We start from the raw sequence: 18632 nt of genomic DNA on the forward strand, positions 1-18632 counted from the left end.
AAAGGAAGGCATTCCAAGATGCTCTCTCCAATGAGTGAATGCCACCTTCTCTTTCCCCCTTTTTGTCTGAGGGCCGTCCACCATGTTAAAGTCATCTCCCATAATCCATGAGTCTGCAATCGGAGCCCAAGAGAGAAGTTCCTTCCAAAAAAGGATGTGATCCCCTCTATTGTTAGGGACATAAGATTGAGAAGACCAACCTTACGTCCCCCAATCAACAGTGTGATCCACTGTGCTCTAGAGGATGTGATGATCCATGTCCAAGCACAAGGGGAAGAAAGGAATCTAAGCTTGAAATGCAAGTTCCTCCCAAGGCAGGAGACCAAAAGGTATGACTAGGAAGTAGTCTAGCTGACTTTACCAATATCTACCATCCAATTTGTGTTCTTGGATAAAAAGAATGCCAATAGATCCCCCACTGACCCTTGGATAAAGTTGATTACAAATCAATTGCCTTCAACAACAATGACGTACACCACCAAGGCCTTGAATATTCGAGCTAGCAATCCTCATCAGCAGGAGGAAGTAGGCTAGAAAACCTTACCGGACCTAGTGGCGGAAACAACTCTCTCTTGAATAACTGGAGAGGAGGGAAAGCCACATGGGAAATACCCACCCACCTGTGGAAGATGACACCCTATCGATAGGAAACCAAGAACCGCATCACCAATGATAGAGGGTAAATCCTTGTCTACAAGGTTGGAGCCACATCCTTCCCACAATCAACGAATGGTGTCTAAAGAATGATGTAGAAGGGGTTGCTCGAATAGGAGGCCATGGTCTGGAGAAGGAACTGAAGGAACATCATCCCTAGCCTCAACCAAAGCTGCATCAGGGGAAACACTGGCCAAGCCATGAACTAGATCAAGAGCATCACTAGGACGAGAATTGGAATATCACTAGCCACGACAAGAACTGGAATATCACTAGCCCTGACCAAAGTAGGGTCTAGGGCAAGAGAGGGGGCACCCTGATTTGTGCGTAGTGGAGGAGCACCACTAACTCTAACCATAATCCAATGCGGGACCGTAGGTACTAGACGTGCAAGAGGTACAAAAGGAACACTTTGACGAGGACGAGGAAGGGCAGCACCAGAAGACTTCTTGGGCCTTTCTTCCTCCTTGGGCAATCCCTAGAGAAATGCCCAAAGTCTTGCATATCCGACACTAATCCTGCCTGCCCTCAATCTCAACCGTCTACCTAAAAGAGAGCCATTAGGACACTAGAGCATGATGTGGTCATTATAAATATTAGGGTCAAATAAGATGACCCCAAGTCTGGGAACCCCATCTGATCTTATCGCCTTCGCTAACAGTAGAAGGAAAACCAGAGAGAGGGGGGATCTTTGTAACCAGCCCAAAAGAATCCATGATAAACCTGCAGAAGACATGGGAATCTGATGAAGAGCGATATGACCTGCTTATCCTCCTCTCTAGGTCAAAATCCAACGTGAAAGGCGTTAGGAAAATCCTCCTGGGACCTAGCACCAAGGGGCTAGTCTTGAGCTCAGAGCTCAGTGGCCTAAAAGAAACCTCGTCCCAATAATCGGACATGCTAAGCACGAGGTTCGAAGGTAAGGCAACAAGCATCCAGTTCTTAACCTGTGATCTGGAAGGTTAAGACCCATGGATGCGTGCAAAGAGGGTCGTGGAGCTCTCAAACTCCACATCCTTTTGGAGCTGCAGCAACCATCTTTTGAAAATGTGCAGGTTCTCATGGCCGGTGGTAGTGGTCGAGCATAGGCTGAATGGGAATCCATGAGGGTGAAGTTTTGTCCATCCAAGGAGTAGGAGGAAGGGAAGGCCTGAAGAGGGAGAGGGAGAAAGGCTGAAGGTGGGTTGGGAGAGGCTGATATTGAGAGGAGGGGAGGAGTGGAAGAGGAGGGGGCTGAGAGCGTAGTTACTTGCGGTTAGGCAGCAGGGGAGAAGGATGGGTGAAGCAGCTAGCGGGAGAAGCAGGAAAGAGATGCGGCGGCAGCAAGTGGAAGGGCTGCAAGGAGAAGAGTAGGTGATGTGGCAGTAGGGTGTGGGGAACGGGGGCTGAAGGGGAGGCCAGCAGGGGAAAGGGCTGGCAGCAGAGAGGGAGGGGATGGCAGCAGAAGGGAGAGCTACCAGGGAGGGAGGGCTGGGTGACGGGGAGGAGCTGCTTCGTGAAACAGATTACTAATTCATGTTCATCAATATTAAAAAATCAACCAGTTTGTGCGTGTCATCAAAGTGGTCAATCGTCTAATTGATTTGGTTGTTTTCCTTTTCATTATCCAAGCCACGCAATGGTGAGAATTGCATCCCATGAAAGTCTATCCCTCCTTTCCCTGTTCCTAGAGTTTTTGACATGTTGCCTTGCACGCTGTTCTTCCCTGCTGATAAAACAATGGTAATTCATTTGAGTCTTCTTTCAATTCAATTTCCTGTTCTTTCTGATGTGAATGCGGCCTTCAGTTTTCAAAAAGAGATACATTTTACCAACCTTTTGACATTTTTGACCTAGCTTGCTGGTTTTATGATGCACCTTTATATATTTTGTTTAGAATTTTGGAAAATTTACGCTCTTAACAAAGTTAAAAAAGGACAAAGTCCATCTTTAAATGGTGTTAATAATCATCAATGAGACAGCCACAGACCTTTGGATCTGAACATGCAATATATATGCTTCCTTTGAAACTAACTAGTAACATTCACATGTGATTTTCTCCTTCGAAGAAATGAATCGGCTCTTTGGACTATAGTTGAGAGTAAATCTGGCAAAATTACATTTTCTCCAATAAATTGAACTGCGATTGTTGCACTATCAACATCTTACATTTTTTTGAATGAACATTTTAAAAAATCATGCACTTGTTCTCGCACTTAAGCAGCTATCTGAATTTAGAGAAATGAGAAAATACTCTTGCAACCCATGAAGCTTGATATATTATTTTCTCCATCAAAGGAGTTACCAAAAGTTGTCCTTGTTGAAGACTGACTGGATCTGAAACAGACGGTTGGTTAAAGTCTTATCCAAACTAAAAAACTCAATCAATTTTCAGTTTCCACGATCCATGCAAAACCAAAAGAAAGCATATGAAAATACTGTTTTGAAAAGTGACCTATCCTCAGACAACTGTTTCTGTAACGGAGATGATTTACAATTGCCACTCAAGGTAGAAATAACTTACAAGGTTGGCATTGAGGCCGGTGTCAATATTTGAACGTCTTCTAGCGGGCCTCCATTATCTGTCACATAGCAGCTGTGAATGCTTTCAGAAGATTGATTTTCTGCCACTGGGTTGGGAGATTTGGTCATTTCTGGAACTAAGAGATTCGACTGGGGGTCACCTTTATGACAAAGGGAATTCAAGTTGGCTGCCTACATAAAACAAACAGCAGCAATGAGTTTAAAATTTTAAGGCATGGATATTTTAATGGTGTCTAAGGTAGCTAAAGACTTAGTTTCAATCCTTGCCTGAGTAATTAAAAAAATTCCCCCTGAACTTCTACTTTGATACATTGAAAAAACCAAGCTGAAGTTTTTTTTGGAAATTCTTTTCCAATGGTAATTTTATACATTTGACTTTATAAATAACATCCATAGAAATACCAATTCTTCCGGTAGAACTCTTTTTCTTTGATTTTCTTTTTCACTACGAAGTATCGTCTTGTAAAGGCTTTCCTGTTGTAGTGGCATGCCATCAAGGTAGGAAACGGTTGGATTGAAGCATGCCATTGATGGAAGGCTTCTTGACTTTTTCCTAATATGATTGAACACATTGGTCAATGTCACATTATCCTTCAGTGATCCTGGAGTTTCATCTGGTTCTGCCTGTGGCACATCTACTTCATCCACATGGATCTGCAGAGAGTCTGATCATGCAATGGCCATTTTAAATACTTGCTATTGTAAAAATCTGCCCTTTACAATTCATATCTAAGAATGGATCATTACTAACGATCAAGGTTCCCACCACCTTAATTACAAACTAAAAACTAGACTGTGAAGCCAAAACCTACTTTATATAGCCTTGCACTTGTCTTACCTTGACTTTCGCACACATCTGGTAACAGAGTGAAACTTGGCCTGCAGTATGGAGCACAACATTCTATTCAATATCAACATAACAAGTGTTTTCTTGAACTGGAATCCACCATAAATCTTTCATTGTCTTAGAAATGTTTACCCAGAGAAAGATCCAATCGCCCATGATTTATTCAGCTCCACTGTATTATCAGTACGCTGATTTGGGCACGACTTTTCTCCAAGAACTAGATTTGGAGGCCCAGGGTCTTCCTGTCTACCAGGCTTCAGATTTGGGTTCTCTTTCTCTATTGTGCATAGATGGTTGTCTTCAGTGCATTCATGATCTTTGAACGTCCAGATGCTATTCTGTTTCCCACCTCCTTTGGTTATTCGTTTTGTTGTAATGTCAACCCCAACTGCAACCATGGAACATCAGCTGCACTTCAAGTATAACGAGTATCCAAGATTTCTGAGAACATTCTAATGTATTATAACATCAGGTTGAAAGGGGTTCCAAAATTCAAACTTCTTATCAAAATGTTTAAACAGAGCAAGGAGAAAGCTCTTCGGATCTCCATCCAGTTCCGCCCCACTCAAATCCCTGAACCTTTCTTTATGGCCCCCCTCATTGTCCTTCTACTCACCCCCCCTCTCCCGTTCCTCTCAGCCCCTGCCTCTCGCAGTCCCCCCCCGCCCCCTCTCTCTCTCTCCCCTTAATGCTGCTTATGACAACCTTACACAACCCAGACGGAATAGACAAGTTAATTTTGTGGCCCTCTTTTGCAGCCTTTCATCAACTTGTCCATAATCTTATATAGTAAAGTATGAACAATCAAACCGCTTTTTCTCTCTCTAGTTTTAGCAACTTGGTAAATTATTGTTTGTGGTCTCCTCTTGGCTTATTTGATGAGATGCAGATGGTAGTATACCATGCCGTTTGCTGTAGTCCATGATGCTTGTGTGGCTTGGTTGTGTTCACTTGAACGACTCATACAGCAAGGGACAACAAAGCCTTTTTTATGAAGGTCCTCAAATATAAGTAAAATTAGGAGGAGCAAGATCACATAGACAACACTCCCGAACAGAAAGGAAGGAACAGCTTTCTTTTAACAATGTGGGATCATCATTGTGGGGCTCAGTTTGTAACGGGATATCACCTAGATGCACCGGTCTTTCACCAAAGAGTATGAGACAAGAGACCTTTTCAGAAAAACATTAATGCCGTTTTTGGGTCAACCATGTTTGGTCTCTGTAAACAATGAAAGTAATCACATCACTCCTCCCGCTTCCACTTCCTCCCCCTTGACCCTCTCTCCCTCCCCCTCCGCTCACCATCCTACCCCAAGACCCCCTCTTGTTCTCTCTGTTTCAACAGTGGGGGAGATATCTTCTCTCTCCAGCCACTAACTTATGGCTTGGGGTCCTTTCATAAATGAAGATGCCTCTCCCTCAGGTCGTCTAGCACCTCGGTCCTTGAAGTACCTAGGGACGGCCTACCCTCACCCTTCTAGATATCTCAATTATTATTCTCCTTATAGGGGTAAGGAAGACGTGGACAGTACAGTTGATAATCAGTGGCAAGGCGAGCTGACTGTTGGGGCCTTCGAGTTCATAACCTCGATTGGAATCTTGAATGTTTATGCACTAGCATATAGATAGCAGAGGGACCCTTTTTTGTGGCAACTCATTAATCTCTTTCTGATGTGTGTAGGAACACGAATGGAGAAGAGTTGTGAACACAAGAGAACAAAAAGTGAACACAAGTGAACTCCAACTGAAATGTTCAACCAGATGCAAGTGCTTGGTATATACAGTACAGCACACAAAATCTCTAAAATAGACTAAGTCCTAGTCTATCCTACACCACCATATCATTGTATATCTCTACAAATCCCCCCTCAATGATATGGCTGAAATGCTCTGAAATGATCTTAGAAGCACTTGCAGTTATATACCTAGATGAATCCAGGAACATTCCCAAACTCATCCTCTAAAGTACCATGGTTGCCCAAACTTGCAGTACCTAAAGTACCATGGTTGCACAAATTCACCCACATGTGGATATAGCAACCTATGGGAGTACAAAAGAAAAAAATATCATTTTACAACCCCCCTTGACATTGTTTGAATGTCTCGTATCCCCAAGCCATGTCGATGTCGTGTGAAGAGAGGCGCTGATAGGCATTTAGTGAAGATATCTGCCACATTGTCCTCAATGGAACAATATGTGAGATCAATGAAGCCATATGTGATACAATCCCGCACGTAATGATAATGATTTTCTATGTGTTTCATGCGAGCATGAAATACAGGATTGCTTCCAATAGCAATGCAACTCTAGCTGTCACAAAAGATCGGAGTTGCGTCACCATCCTGAGCATGATGCAAGTCATGCAGAACCTTCCTTAACCACATACATTCCATAGTGGCTGAATTTGCAGCTTTGCATTCTGCTTCACTGGAGGAGAGACACACACGGTCTTGCTTCTTACTGAGCCATGAGATGCATGCTGAGCCCAATGAGAAGTAATAGCCGGAAGTAGACCTGCGATCATCGATGCCCCTGACCAATCTCAGTCGGTGAAGCCACTCAGAGAAATGGCCGTGTGGAGCATAAGTAGATCAAACTGCCCACCAACTGCCTATACAATGTGCCATTAAACTTTTCAGCTGTATCATGCTTACTTAGCTTGATTCCCCTTTCCAATGGAGTGCCCACAGGCTTACAGTTCTCCATCTTAAATTTCTACAACAACCCCTTCGAATATTTTGTCTGTGACATAGAAATCCCCCCTTGAGTTTGCTAAAATTCAATGCTAAGACAGTAGTGTAAGAGGCCTAAATCTGTCATGTCAAAAGTCAGATTGCACTCCTACAATTTGCTGCAAATTACTACCAGTGAGTATGATGTCATCGACATAAAGAACAAGCATGACCAAATCTGATTTTTGTTGCAGAACATATAAATTTGGCTCTGTATGAGTATTGACAAAACCCTCGGACAGCAAGAACTGATGTATCTTATGATACCATGCACGAGATGCTTGCTTCAGCCCATACAAGGCTTTTCTGAGCTTGCATACCTTGTGTTCTTGTCCCTGAACAACAAAACCCTAGGGCTGATGCACACAGACCTCCTCCTTATGGGCACTAGAAGCATGGGATGGCTTTCTGTGTTTAAATGGAGACATTGACGTTCACTGTATAAGAAGGGCTTTCCTCCAACAGTTGGTTGTTCGGCTTGTTTGTTCATTGCTTGTTGTTGTGTGGTTTGTTTTTCTTGCGAGAAGCTATTGTCAGCTATGGCGATTGGATGTAAAGCAAGTTATGAAGAGGGACTGGATGATTCTGGGGATTCCATGGATACAAGAAGTGATGAAGAGCGAATGGTAGTCATCTTAGCCACATGAGTAAAAGTCTCCTCATAATCTATCCTGCATACCCCTTGGCAACTAAATGGGCTTTGTACTTCTCAACTGTACAGATGTATGATATTTTATTTTGTAGATCAATTTGGTGCCAACCACATTCTTGCCAATGGGCGCATCAACCAAGTCCCATGTAGAAGTCTTTTGAATGGATCTAATCTCAGCTTCCATAGCTTTCTACCATGCCAGATTGCCCTGAGCATCCTCAAAGCATTGAGGCTCAGTTTCAGCTTCCATCACTTGGGGAAAGCAAAATTCACTTGCTTCTTAGCATTCTGAGTGCCGGCCCTGGTTCTCCCCAATATAGGCTGATCTTTAGCATCTGCAAGTGTCAACCTAGCCCATCTAGGAACTGAATTCTCAGCTGTCCCGCTGGGAATAGCATCTGGAAGTGCATCTGGAGTAACATCCTTTGCACGGCGCTGATAATGCTTCCAAATATTGGACTGTCTTTCCCCATGAGCTGGCTGCATGATACTTTATTTTGTAGATCCATTTGGTGCCAACCACATTCTTGCCAATGGGCGCATCAACCGAGTCCCACGTAGAATTCTTTTGAATGGATCTAACCTCAGCTTCCATGGCTTTCTGCCATGCCGGATTGCCCTGAGCATCCTCAAAGCGTTGAGGCTCAGTTTCAGCTTCCATCACTTGGGGAGAGCAAAATTCACCTGCTTCTTAGCATCCTGAGTGCCGGCCCTGGTTCTCCCCAATATAGGCTGATCTTTAGCATCTGCAAGTGTCAACCTAGCCCATTTAGGAACTGAATTCTCAGCTGTCCCACTGGGAATAGCATCTCGAATTGCATCTGGAGTAACATCCTTTGCACGGCGCTGATAGTGCTTCCAAATATTGGACTGTCCCTCCCCATGAGCTGGCTGCATGATACTTTAGTTTGTAGATCCATTTGGTGCCAACCACATTCTTGCCAATGGGCGCATCAACCGAGTCCCACGTAGAATTCTTTTGAATGGATCTAATCTCAGCTTCCATGGCTTTCTGCCATGCTAGATTGCCCAGAGCATCCTCAAAGCATTGAGGCTCAATTTCAACTTCCATCACTTGGGTCATGAGAGAAAAATTCACCTGCTTCTTAGCATTCTGAGTGCCGGCCCTGGTTCTCCCCAATATAGGCTGATCTTTAGCACCTGCAAGTGTCGACCTAGCCCATCTAGGAACTGAAGTCTCAGCTGTCTTGCTGGGAATAGCATCTAGAAGTGCATCTGGGGTAACATCCTTTGCACAGCACTAATAATGCTTCCAAATATTGGACTGTCCCTCCCCATGAGCTGGCTGCATATCTGAAACATTTGAGGATTAAGAACCCTCAACATGTGGCATCCCTCCTGGAGTCTGAGAGGTAGAGGGAACATCAATTGGAGAACCCAAATCAGCATCATCCTCAAACTGAATGATGTCTAGAGGTGTATCATCATATGGAGGAAACTCCTCATTGATGGGCTGCATGCTATCATGCTCTGCAAACAAAACATCCCTAGTTATGATTACTTTCCTTGTGGCTAGATCATAAAGCCTAAAGCCTCGGCTTTCAATGCTATACCCCACAAAGATGCATTTAATGATTTTCTCATCAAGCTTGGATCAATTTTCAGCCAATACCAAAGCATATGCAACAAACCCAAACCCTCTGAAATGATTCACCTTGGTCTTGTACACATAAAATGCCTCAAAAGGCGTCCTGTCAACCAATGCTTGTGTATTGGCAGCGATTCTGAATGTATATGGCTGTAACAATTGCTTGACCCCAAAATGCTTTTGAAGTTCTCTTAAATTTCAGCATACACCATGTCATCTCCATGAGAGTCCTATTCTTCCTTTTTGCAATCAAATTATGTTGAGGCGTGTATGACACTGTTTTGTGATGACACCTTATCCCATGCTCTTTTAGGTATCCCTCAAAACCATGTGAAGTATACTCTCCCCCATTGTCAGAATTAAGTGTTCCAATTCTAGAATTGGTTCGGTTCTCAGCCAATGCTTTGAACTCCTTAAACCAATTGAACACTTCAGATTTGCTTTTCGTGAGAAAGAGCCAAGTGAATCTAGAGTAAATCATCAATGAATGTGACAAAATACTGATACCCTCTATGGGTTGTGGCATTCATTGGTCCACAAACATCACTATGCACAATCCGCAAGACCCATTGTGCTCTTATTGAACCTGGACCATCCTTTTGGTACGGTAGACGATGCAACTTTCCAAGAGCACAAACTTCACACACCTCTTGAGCGGGCTGCTGTAATTTTGGCAATCCTTCAACCATATTATGATTATGCAAATATGCCAAAGCTCTGTGATGTGCATGACCAAACCTGGCATGCCATAAATCACCTGGAGTAGAAGAAGAGACTGCCATAGCATACTGATTATAGGCTGAGCATCAAGCTTGTAAAGACCCATGCTGGCCTCATAAGAACTTGTAGCCACAATCTCATACCCTTTCTTTGAATCCTTAATCCTGCATTGATCATCCTGGAATTCCACAAGCATGTGCTGATCATAAGCCATGGATGGAACGGAAACAAGATTTTTCCTCAAGTCAGGAACATACCAGACATCATGGATATACTTTTTCTTTCCTAAATCCAGAAGAATGGGAACATCTCCCACTCTTGTGATGTCCTGAGTGGCATCATTGGCACAAGTAACCTATCTACCATGAATAGGTTTGATTTCTTCAAACCACTCTTTCCTGTGAGTCATGTGATTTGATGCACCACTATCTAGATACCAAGTATCTATGGCAGCAAATGAAGAATCACCAGATGAAGCAAGAGATATCGTGTGCAACTAAATCCCCCTTGGCACCAAAGCTGTCCTGAAATGCAGTAAACACATAATCATTTCCCCCTTGTGCAAAGTTTGCATGAGACGGTGAAGCATTGGCATTTTCAGCTGAAGCCACATTCTTTTTCTCATTGGCAATCCTTTTCTGGCACTCTACAACGTAATGACCAGGCTTCTTGCAATAATTGCATCTGCCTTTCTTCACCTTTGCACCTTTATCTGCATTCCTTGCATTTGTGTTTGCATTCCCCTCCTTCCTGGGCTGATAAGCATGGCTCGTCTTTTTCTGAAATTTCCCCTTTCCATGAGTGGCAAGTGCTTGCTCACTTTGACTAGAGGAACGGGCTGAACTGGGAGTCCTCGTTTCTTCTTGTAAAAGCAAGCCAACTAACTCCTCAAAACTGATTGGAGCAGCCCTGAGCATAACAGTCAAGGAAGTAACAAACATATCATATGAGGGTGCCAGACTATTGAGGGTGATAGAGACCAATTTCTTGTCTTCTATATCCTCATCAATAGCTGCGAGCTCATCCCAAATGTCAGTAATCTTGGCAATATGAGCTGAAATTTTCTGACCTTCCTGCATTGACAGATCATTGAGCTTATTATTCAAAGCAATGCTTCTTGCTTCATTTTCACATTCCACATACTTTTTCACTCTATCCCAAGCTGCCTTTGAAGTCTTGCAAGACTTGATAGTGGACTTAATGTGTGTATTCACAGACAACGCAATCAAAGACAAAGCTTGGGCAACCCTGCGATCAAACCTCTTCTGATCGCTGTGGGAGCGGTAGTAGAAGCCTGAGTGGTAGATCCAAAAGTGAATGATGCACTCGTGCTAGATCCAGCAGGTCTAGCCTCATCACCATTCACGATGTCCCATAAGCCCAACCAAGATATTCTTGAGTGTAAACGACCACAAAGCATAGTTGGGTCCATCCAACTTATCTGCCTTAGTCATGGTACCAAACTTCTCATTGAGAGACATGATTGCAAGCTCAAGAATAATTGAAAGTGTACTTGCAAAAGGAACAAAAAGCAAATGGACAACTGAAAGACCACTGACTTCCACTTCACAGCCAGGATCGTCAGCCTCTCGTCCTGATACTTCTACAGCGCACTTCCTATGGAGCAATTTAGATGGCACCTCAGATGTTGTAGCCAGGGTGGCTTGGGAGACCCTCATTCTCTCCACAGGGGAAGGAGGTCTCAATATTATTGACCCGAACTTGCAGTGTATGGCCTTACTCTGCAAGTTCGTAGTACATGGATTGATGCCTAGACAGAAGCCCTAGAAAGATTTTTTCTCACATAGCATTCAGTCTTGTACCCCATCTCATGGGGGAGATTGGTTGGACAACAGCATATGGATCTTGCAGTGTATGGCCTTACTCTACAAGTTCGTAGTACATGGATTGATGCCTAGACAGGAGCCCTAGAAAGATTTTTTCTCACATAGCATTCAGTCTTGTACCCCATCTCATGGGGGAGATTGGTTGGACAACAGCATATGGATCTTTACTTCAGCCCATCTCAAATCTCCCCCTTTCCGTCTCATGGCTGCTATTCTGAAAGCTTGGGGCTGCTTCAGAAACACTCTTCGCAAAGTTCCACCCACCTCTCGTGAAGAAATTCACAGGCAGCCAGTCATGTGGAATGACTTGATTTTGGATGACCATGGCAGGCCACTTGGAGTGTCACATTATATGCAGTGGTCTAGATGGGAGAGGGGACCTGCTTCTACAGTAGGCGCTTGGCAGGCCTTTATGAGACTTCCAGAGGATCAGAGACTTATAGTAGTTGGCCACCTCAGAGGAGTGCAGTCAGGATACAGCAGATACAGACAGCCATTCCGCCATAGTGGATTGACACAGATGGCATGCCGATCACAGAGTCCACTTGGTGGGGAGTGTTTTCAGGGACGGGCGTTCCATTATAGATTATTGCACTGCAAGATGCACATAAGGATACCCTAGTCTTTGATGTTCAGTCGGCGGGAGGCAAACTTATCAAGTCTTCTAATGTTATTCTTTTGGAGGTTGCCTTTCAGCTTGTCAGGATTGCAAGTTTCATGGAGTGAGACAGGGACTCACAGTGGTATCTTGACCCCGATCCTATTCTCCTTATACTGGGGTCTTGGAGACTCTAGTTATATGGTGGTTCCCCTATTAGGTTCTTGCAGTGGGATCCAGGGGAGTGGGAATGGATTGATGAGAGGCACCGAGAGAACAGCTTCCCCTTCTTTCGCTATACAGTTAGAAATGCCCGGAGATTTCAGCTCAACAGTAGAGGTTGGAGGCCCTCCAGAGCGCCTCATTAAGATAGTTTTTAGATTTCCACAGTTGTGCGGAAAAAATTTTGGCGTAGGCTCTGGAAATCCCTCAGGAATAGAAAGATCACTCTTTTCTTTTGGCTTTCTATTCATGGAGGGATTGCAGTGAACCTGTGGAGATCCACGTTCGGGGCTGACCCTACTTGTCCTCGTTATCACATTGCAGTTGAGTCACTACACCATTGCCTTTGGGAGTGCAGACAGGCGAGGACAATCTGGAAAGGTGTTGCTAGGATTTTCAGTATCTTTTATACAGCACCTTTCTATATGACCTGGGGTTCAGTGGCTTGGTTATCTCTTACTAGCCCTCAGGTGTTTTTCGAGGGACATGATCCAGATCCAGCTCTCATTGTACGGCGACACTCAGTGGAGTCTTGTTCCCTCCAAGATGTTCCCTTCACTCCTTTCAGAGCTGCTCATGCCTCAGTAGACACTTCTTGGGAGATTCTGGCTAGCATTGCAGCTTGGCATATTTGGAGAGCCAGGTGTACAGAGGTGATGGAGGGTATCCAGGTTTACCCTTCCTAGGCTATGGCCAGTATTTGGACCAACACAATACACACTCTAATGGCCATATGGACGAGCATGCAGGGATCCTCCAGAGAAGCCACTGCCAGGAGAGTTACTTTTTTTAGAGTTTGGAGAGGATCTCCTTTCTTCTTTGAGTCTCCCTCACGCTTGAGATGGCATTTTCAGCCTCCGCCTTGGTTTTTTATTAGCTCACTTTGAGCTGTTTATTTCCTCATGCATTGCATGATGTACTCCCGCATTTAAGCTTGCTCTCGCGGTTTTCATTCATACTTAATGAAGAAATTTTCTTGGAAAAAAAAAGGAAAAGACCACTGACGGCTATGCAATCACTGCAATGGCGTTCATTGACATTGGTTGATCTGAAATAGCAATAAATTTACCCCAAAAATTCTGCTCAAACCTCAATCCCTTCCGGGATATACAATGTAATCAAGCACTATATTTCTGCTCCAAAAAATTGTCCTCAACCACAACCAAACACTGGCTGAAATGCAATATACTTTTGCCCCAAAAAATCATCTTGAATCTCAGCCAAACAATGGCTTACAATGCATTAGCAAACTCTTGCTCAATAGGCATCCAAAAGTGCATCAACTTACAGCCAACACTTGGCTTCAACAATGCACAACACCTGAGCAATGACTTGCACTCAATGTGCAGCCCAAAACTGTCCCAAATGCACTGACACCTGTGCAATGTAATCTGCAAGACACCTGTGCAATGCAATCTTCAAGACACCTGTGCAATGTGCAATGAGATGAAGGAAGGATCTCGAGCTGGAGGAGGAGCAAAAGTCGAACCACCAAGTCGAATCTGGGGCTGGAGATGCAAGTGGTGGCGATCTGGAGAGGCAATGGGCAAGCGAGCAAGTCAAATGGCCAGCTAGAGGGGCGAGGTGGAGAGGCGAACTGTACGGAAATCAGTAAAAATCAGCAAAACTTAGATGATATTGCTGGTTCTGATCTGTTGCTCAGAATAAAATTATGAGAGCACGAACAGCTCCGAAAGGGGGTAAAAACCGAGTACAACTGATCACAACTCCTTCAGGTTTCTTGAGGCAGCTACAGATCTTCCGGAATCCAAAATTGCCTGAAAAAAATGCACACGCGATGCAAAACGAAGTCGCCCAACTGGGGAGTGCTTCATGGTGCAAAATCTCACAACAAAACTGAAGCTCAAGATCACGCAAAGCTCGTGGGATCTCAGGACAGGCAAAAGAGAAGTCGACTAGCAAGAACTAGCTTCTTCTCCGCGACAGAAGTGCAACAAGAGCACGCAGGAGAATGGGGAAGCAAGTGACACGGTTGGAAGGACTAGCTCTGATACCACATGTAGGAACAAGAATGGAGAATAGTTGTGAACACAAGAGAACAAAAAGTGAACACAAGTGAACTGCAACTGAAATGTTCAACCAAATGAAGTGCAAGTACTTGGTATATATAGTCCAAGTACTAGAGCACACAAAAACTCTAAAATAGACTAAGTCCTAGTCTATCCTACACCACCATATCATTGTATACATCTCTACAATGTGGATTCTTGGAAAGCACCCAACAACTTCAACAATCTAAAATTTGCTGAAAGGAAGGAACGAAGTGCCACATTCTTGAGATTCCACAGTGGCAGGCGCGCAGAGAAAGTGCTCCTCTGTCTCAATCACTCCCAATGTGCATAGTATGCAGATCCGTTGCTCCCTAGGTATACGTGCTGCTCTCCCTCTCTCAATCCTCAGCTGATGGGATGAAACCGTATCTGTTCGATAGCGATCCTCAATGCATGTGAGACGCCTCTATCCTCGAGATATTGGGGTTTGATGATGAATCCCTTCTCCGAGAAGCTCAGGAAGTGATTGCGGTAGAACTAGGTCTTGGTGGGGAGCTCCTGATCTCCCCAAGTCCCCGAGACATGTGGAGCTGGAGGAGATCTAACCTCGTAGTCCATACTGTACTGAAAGGGAGGGAGCCTATCCATGTGGATCTTGTGTCTGGCAAACCACGTAGATATACATGCATACCATGTGTCCGCCCCTCTCTCAGCTATTCGTTTGGATGATGACTCCAAGGCCAGCCTCGGTAGTCTCCAGTGGGGTAAGTCCCGGACTCTATCAATGAATGTCACTATTTGGAAGATGGCATCAGTCCACAGTGGTGTCATGGCAAACTTTGCAGGTACTATCTCATGTGGGACTGAGGGGCTTGCTCCGAATTATCCTAGATCCCAGAGTCACCTATAGCTGCTCAAATCTCCTCCACTCTGCTATCGGTAGATCACAACCCCAGAAGGGTGCTACATACATGGCAATCGGTCGCACTAGCGTATCGAAGAGCCAACACTTCATCGGTGGATCCTAAAAGTGTTCTTGGAAGCACTGTCTCTCCAATCGTACCAAAGCCCCCCCCCCCCGGTGTGAGTCGTGCATGGGCTGCATGTGTCATAGTGAAAAGGACACATATTTGGGAGCAGTCTTCACACAACCAGGACTGCACTATCTCCACTAGCTCGTCTCGATAGGTGAAACTGAGTCGACGAAGCACTGTATGTCAGGTCTCTCTCTCTGCAAAACACCTCTAGGGCCTCCAAATGTCTTTGCAGCCCCTCCGTTGAGGATGAGATAAGGAGTATGTCATCAGCATATAGCAATATCTGTATCATGAGATCGCCCAGTGGTGATTCTTCACCTCCTAGGCGGTTGAGGAAGGAAGTGATCTCATCAATGTAAAGCCCAAAAAGGGTCAGTGAGAGGGGGCAGCCCGGCTTCACCCCGATCGTACTCTCGACTCAATACGATAGACCACCTGGGGCACGAACTCTACCTCTAACTGGCTCATCACTTCCCATATCAATGTCTGTGGAATCTGCAACTCATGTAGTCTCTTGATCATGTGGGATCGTGGGACAGTGTCAAAAGCCTTCCGAAAGTCTACAAAGCATGTGTAGACCTTCTCGTGTCTAGATCTCGCCTCCTCAATGATAGCCCTTAGATGAAGATGTGATCTACAGTAGAATGTTATCTCCGGAATCCTGCTTGCCCTAGTGCCCGCTTCCCCCGAGCCTTTGTACGACTGCTGAGCTTCATCTCTAAGACTGATCCATAAATCTTGGCCAGAGTATGGCCAATCATGAGGGTACGGTAGTTTCCAATCTCCATAGGGTCCCCAACTTTGTGTATCAACACAATAGTTGTGGTGCTCCAAGCTGGTGGGAAGCCGTGACACAGCCTGGTTGAACATACGTGCTAGGACCTCCTGCAAAGTGCTCACTCCATAGGCCCACATGGTCCTGCGCTCTCCAATTGTGTAATCGACGACGTGCAGCCCATACGTTCTGTGTGGTGAACAGGTGACAAGTGGTGGGCTTGGGCATAGAGGACATATCCGACGGTGTCTGCATCTGGGCATCATAGAGGGAACATGCATATATGTGCCACACATCTGGGTCAGTGATGGGAATAGGTGGCTTCCCTCCGATAGAAACCCCCATCTAGTGGTCGGGTCAGTGATGGGAATAGGTGGCTTCCCTCCGATAGAAACCCCCATCTAGTGGTCGGGTATGCTCCTCGGAAAGATTAGACAATCTCATCCATCCTATGTGTGAGGAAGGCCTGCCTCTTACGACATGACAGGTGATGTCAGGTGACCCAAGGCCCCGCTCTTGTGTAAGGTGGGCTCTCACCTCTCTGCACTCGTCGAACCAAGGGTTTTGAGGCATCTTCCCATCTCGGCTCTGCATGGATCGAGTCGTGGGAAAGGATCTGGTAGTAGCGTCTTGTACCAATGAGACAAGGGTGTCGGAGGCACTAGCAAAGTCTATATCATCTCCAAGTAGGGTCGAGAGCGCCCTGGCTACGTACACTGGATCAAGGGCACGGTCAAAGTGGATCTGAATGCGTGGGGGGCGCTCTCCCTATGGCAAGCATGGCAGAGATATGAAAGGCCAAGTATGAGTGGTCAGCTCCGAGTGGGGGGGGGTATGGCAAAGTCGTGTATCCATGAGACAAAGTCTAGTGGGCCTAGTAGATAGTCCATCGTACTAGACCCACTGCCATGCGGGAAGCAAGTGAGTCTTCCAGAGGATGGCCATCTATGAAGACCATTATAGATGATCAAGTTGTAGCTCCTAGCTCAAGCAGATGTAGTCCATATCTTATCACATGTGGGGCATCTGCAGAGAGCCTCAATATCCCAAGCTCAACTGCATCTAGCTTTGGGACTGTGTGAATCTCTGTCATCTATGAAGTCAAGCAGGCCCACTTGTCTATTTCATGTCCGTGCATTGAAATCCCCCAGCAGGAGGATGTCTCCGTCTGGAGAACTCCATGATGTCATCATCGATCGTCTCATATGGACTGTGTCGTTTGTAGTGACCTCTCGTGCATAGGATGACGTGTCTGGAGGGAAATAGCACACCGCAATGAAGATAGCTCAAGCATCTGGAAGCTAAATTTGTATCCACATGTGTCGTGCACGCTCCTCTCTCCGAACCACAGATATGAGTGGTCTTTGAGGAACCACACAAACCCTCCCACCACCATGCCTCAATAATCGATGTCTCAATATCTGTTATCCGGATGCCTGCCGCCTTAGATGAGAAAGTTCCTTCCCTCATCTTGTGTTCCCTGTATGCCAGCCCATGTGCCCATCATATGGGCCTGTACACCAGGGCCTATGCACGCCTGCACAGCAGCCCAAATGGCTGCAGCTCTGCCAGCCGTGTATGCTGTCTAGCGTGGCCTCATAGGCTGTCTAAAAGTAACCAAAAGAAGGACTTGCTGCTGCGACACAATGGCAGTCTGCCTGTGTGGCACCATGCTCACCCATATTTACTATAGGTGTCCATCCTTTGTCCTCCTCATTTTTGTGCTCACAGGTGCCCCTCTCAAAAAGACACTATGATACCCACTTTGTTGAAGAGAAGCTCCTTCAGCTCCCATGCAAAAGCTTTCAAGAACACATATCGTCAAGTCCACGATCCTCCACCTCTGGTATCTCCAAGTTCTTCTATGTATCGTTCATGAACAATTGGATCTAGTCTAAAACAATGGTACCATTGGATGTTGTGACGAACCCACCAGGTACATCAAGACACCCAAGTACAACCAATGGGTACATCTAGTTGTCCCCCTTTGAAACTGGAAACCAACCACACCTTGAGTAGCACCAAGTATCGTGGGTTTGTTTTCCTACAATCAGCACACCCCATATCCATCATCCAAAAACCCTAGAACTGCTTCCAATAGTCTCTGGACACAAGCATGGAATGAGCTTCACTCAGGTTTGATCTTGAGCCCACCAAAGTACCAAACGACTCCTAATCATATGGCTTTTGGGCCCCACAGCCCCTTCCGCCATCCCGCTGCTCCACCGCCCCTGCACTCCGCCCTTCTTCCTGCTAGCGCAGCCCCCCCCGGCCATCTCACCTGCCCCGTCATCTCCCCTGTTACGGTCTAGCCGAGGTAGCATGACCTCGGAAGAATCAGTCGACATTTTCCTTAGAGGATCTATATTTGTAATTATTTGTTTGCGCTTCATGTAAATGA

General features: G+C 45.4%; 1 protein-coding gene across 2 annotated transcripts in view; it reads right to left on the reverse strand.

Moving 5' to 3' along the window:
• Positions 1-2748: 2748 nt before the first annotated feature.
• LOC147896440 (ATP-dependent DNA helicase homolog MER3-like) overlaps positions 2749-18632 on the reverse strand; it is a 31577-nt gene continuing 15693 nt past the window's right edge. Inside the window, exons 1-3 of one of the 2 annotated variants that reach the window (XM_087382946.1) lie at positions 3580-3932; positions 3158-3348; positions 2749-2970 (exon numbers count right to left, since the gene is read on the reverse strand). In XM_087382946.1, the coding sequence (XP_087239072.1) occupies positions 2868-2970; positions 3158-3348; positions 3580-3705 (420 nt within the window). In that variant the 5' untranslated portion in view covers positions 3706-3932 and the 3' untranslated portion in view covers positions 2749-2867. Of the gene's footprint in view, positions 2971-3157; positions 3349-3579; positions 3933-18632 lie in introns of those variants that run through there. The other variant, XM_087382945.1, reaches the window with a different exon arrangement.

The sequence above is a fragment of the Dipteris shenzhenensis genome, chromosome 12 (genome assembly GCF_047967505.1).
Source record: "Dipteris shenzhenensis isolate YYH24624 ecotype China chromosome 12, Dip_SZ_1.0, whole genome shotgun sequence".
Lineage (NCBI taxonomy): Eukaryota > Viridiplantae > Streptophyta > Polypodiopsida > Gleicheniales > Dipteridaceae > Dipteris > Dipteris shenzhenensis.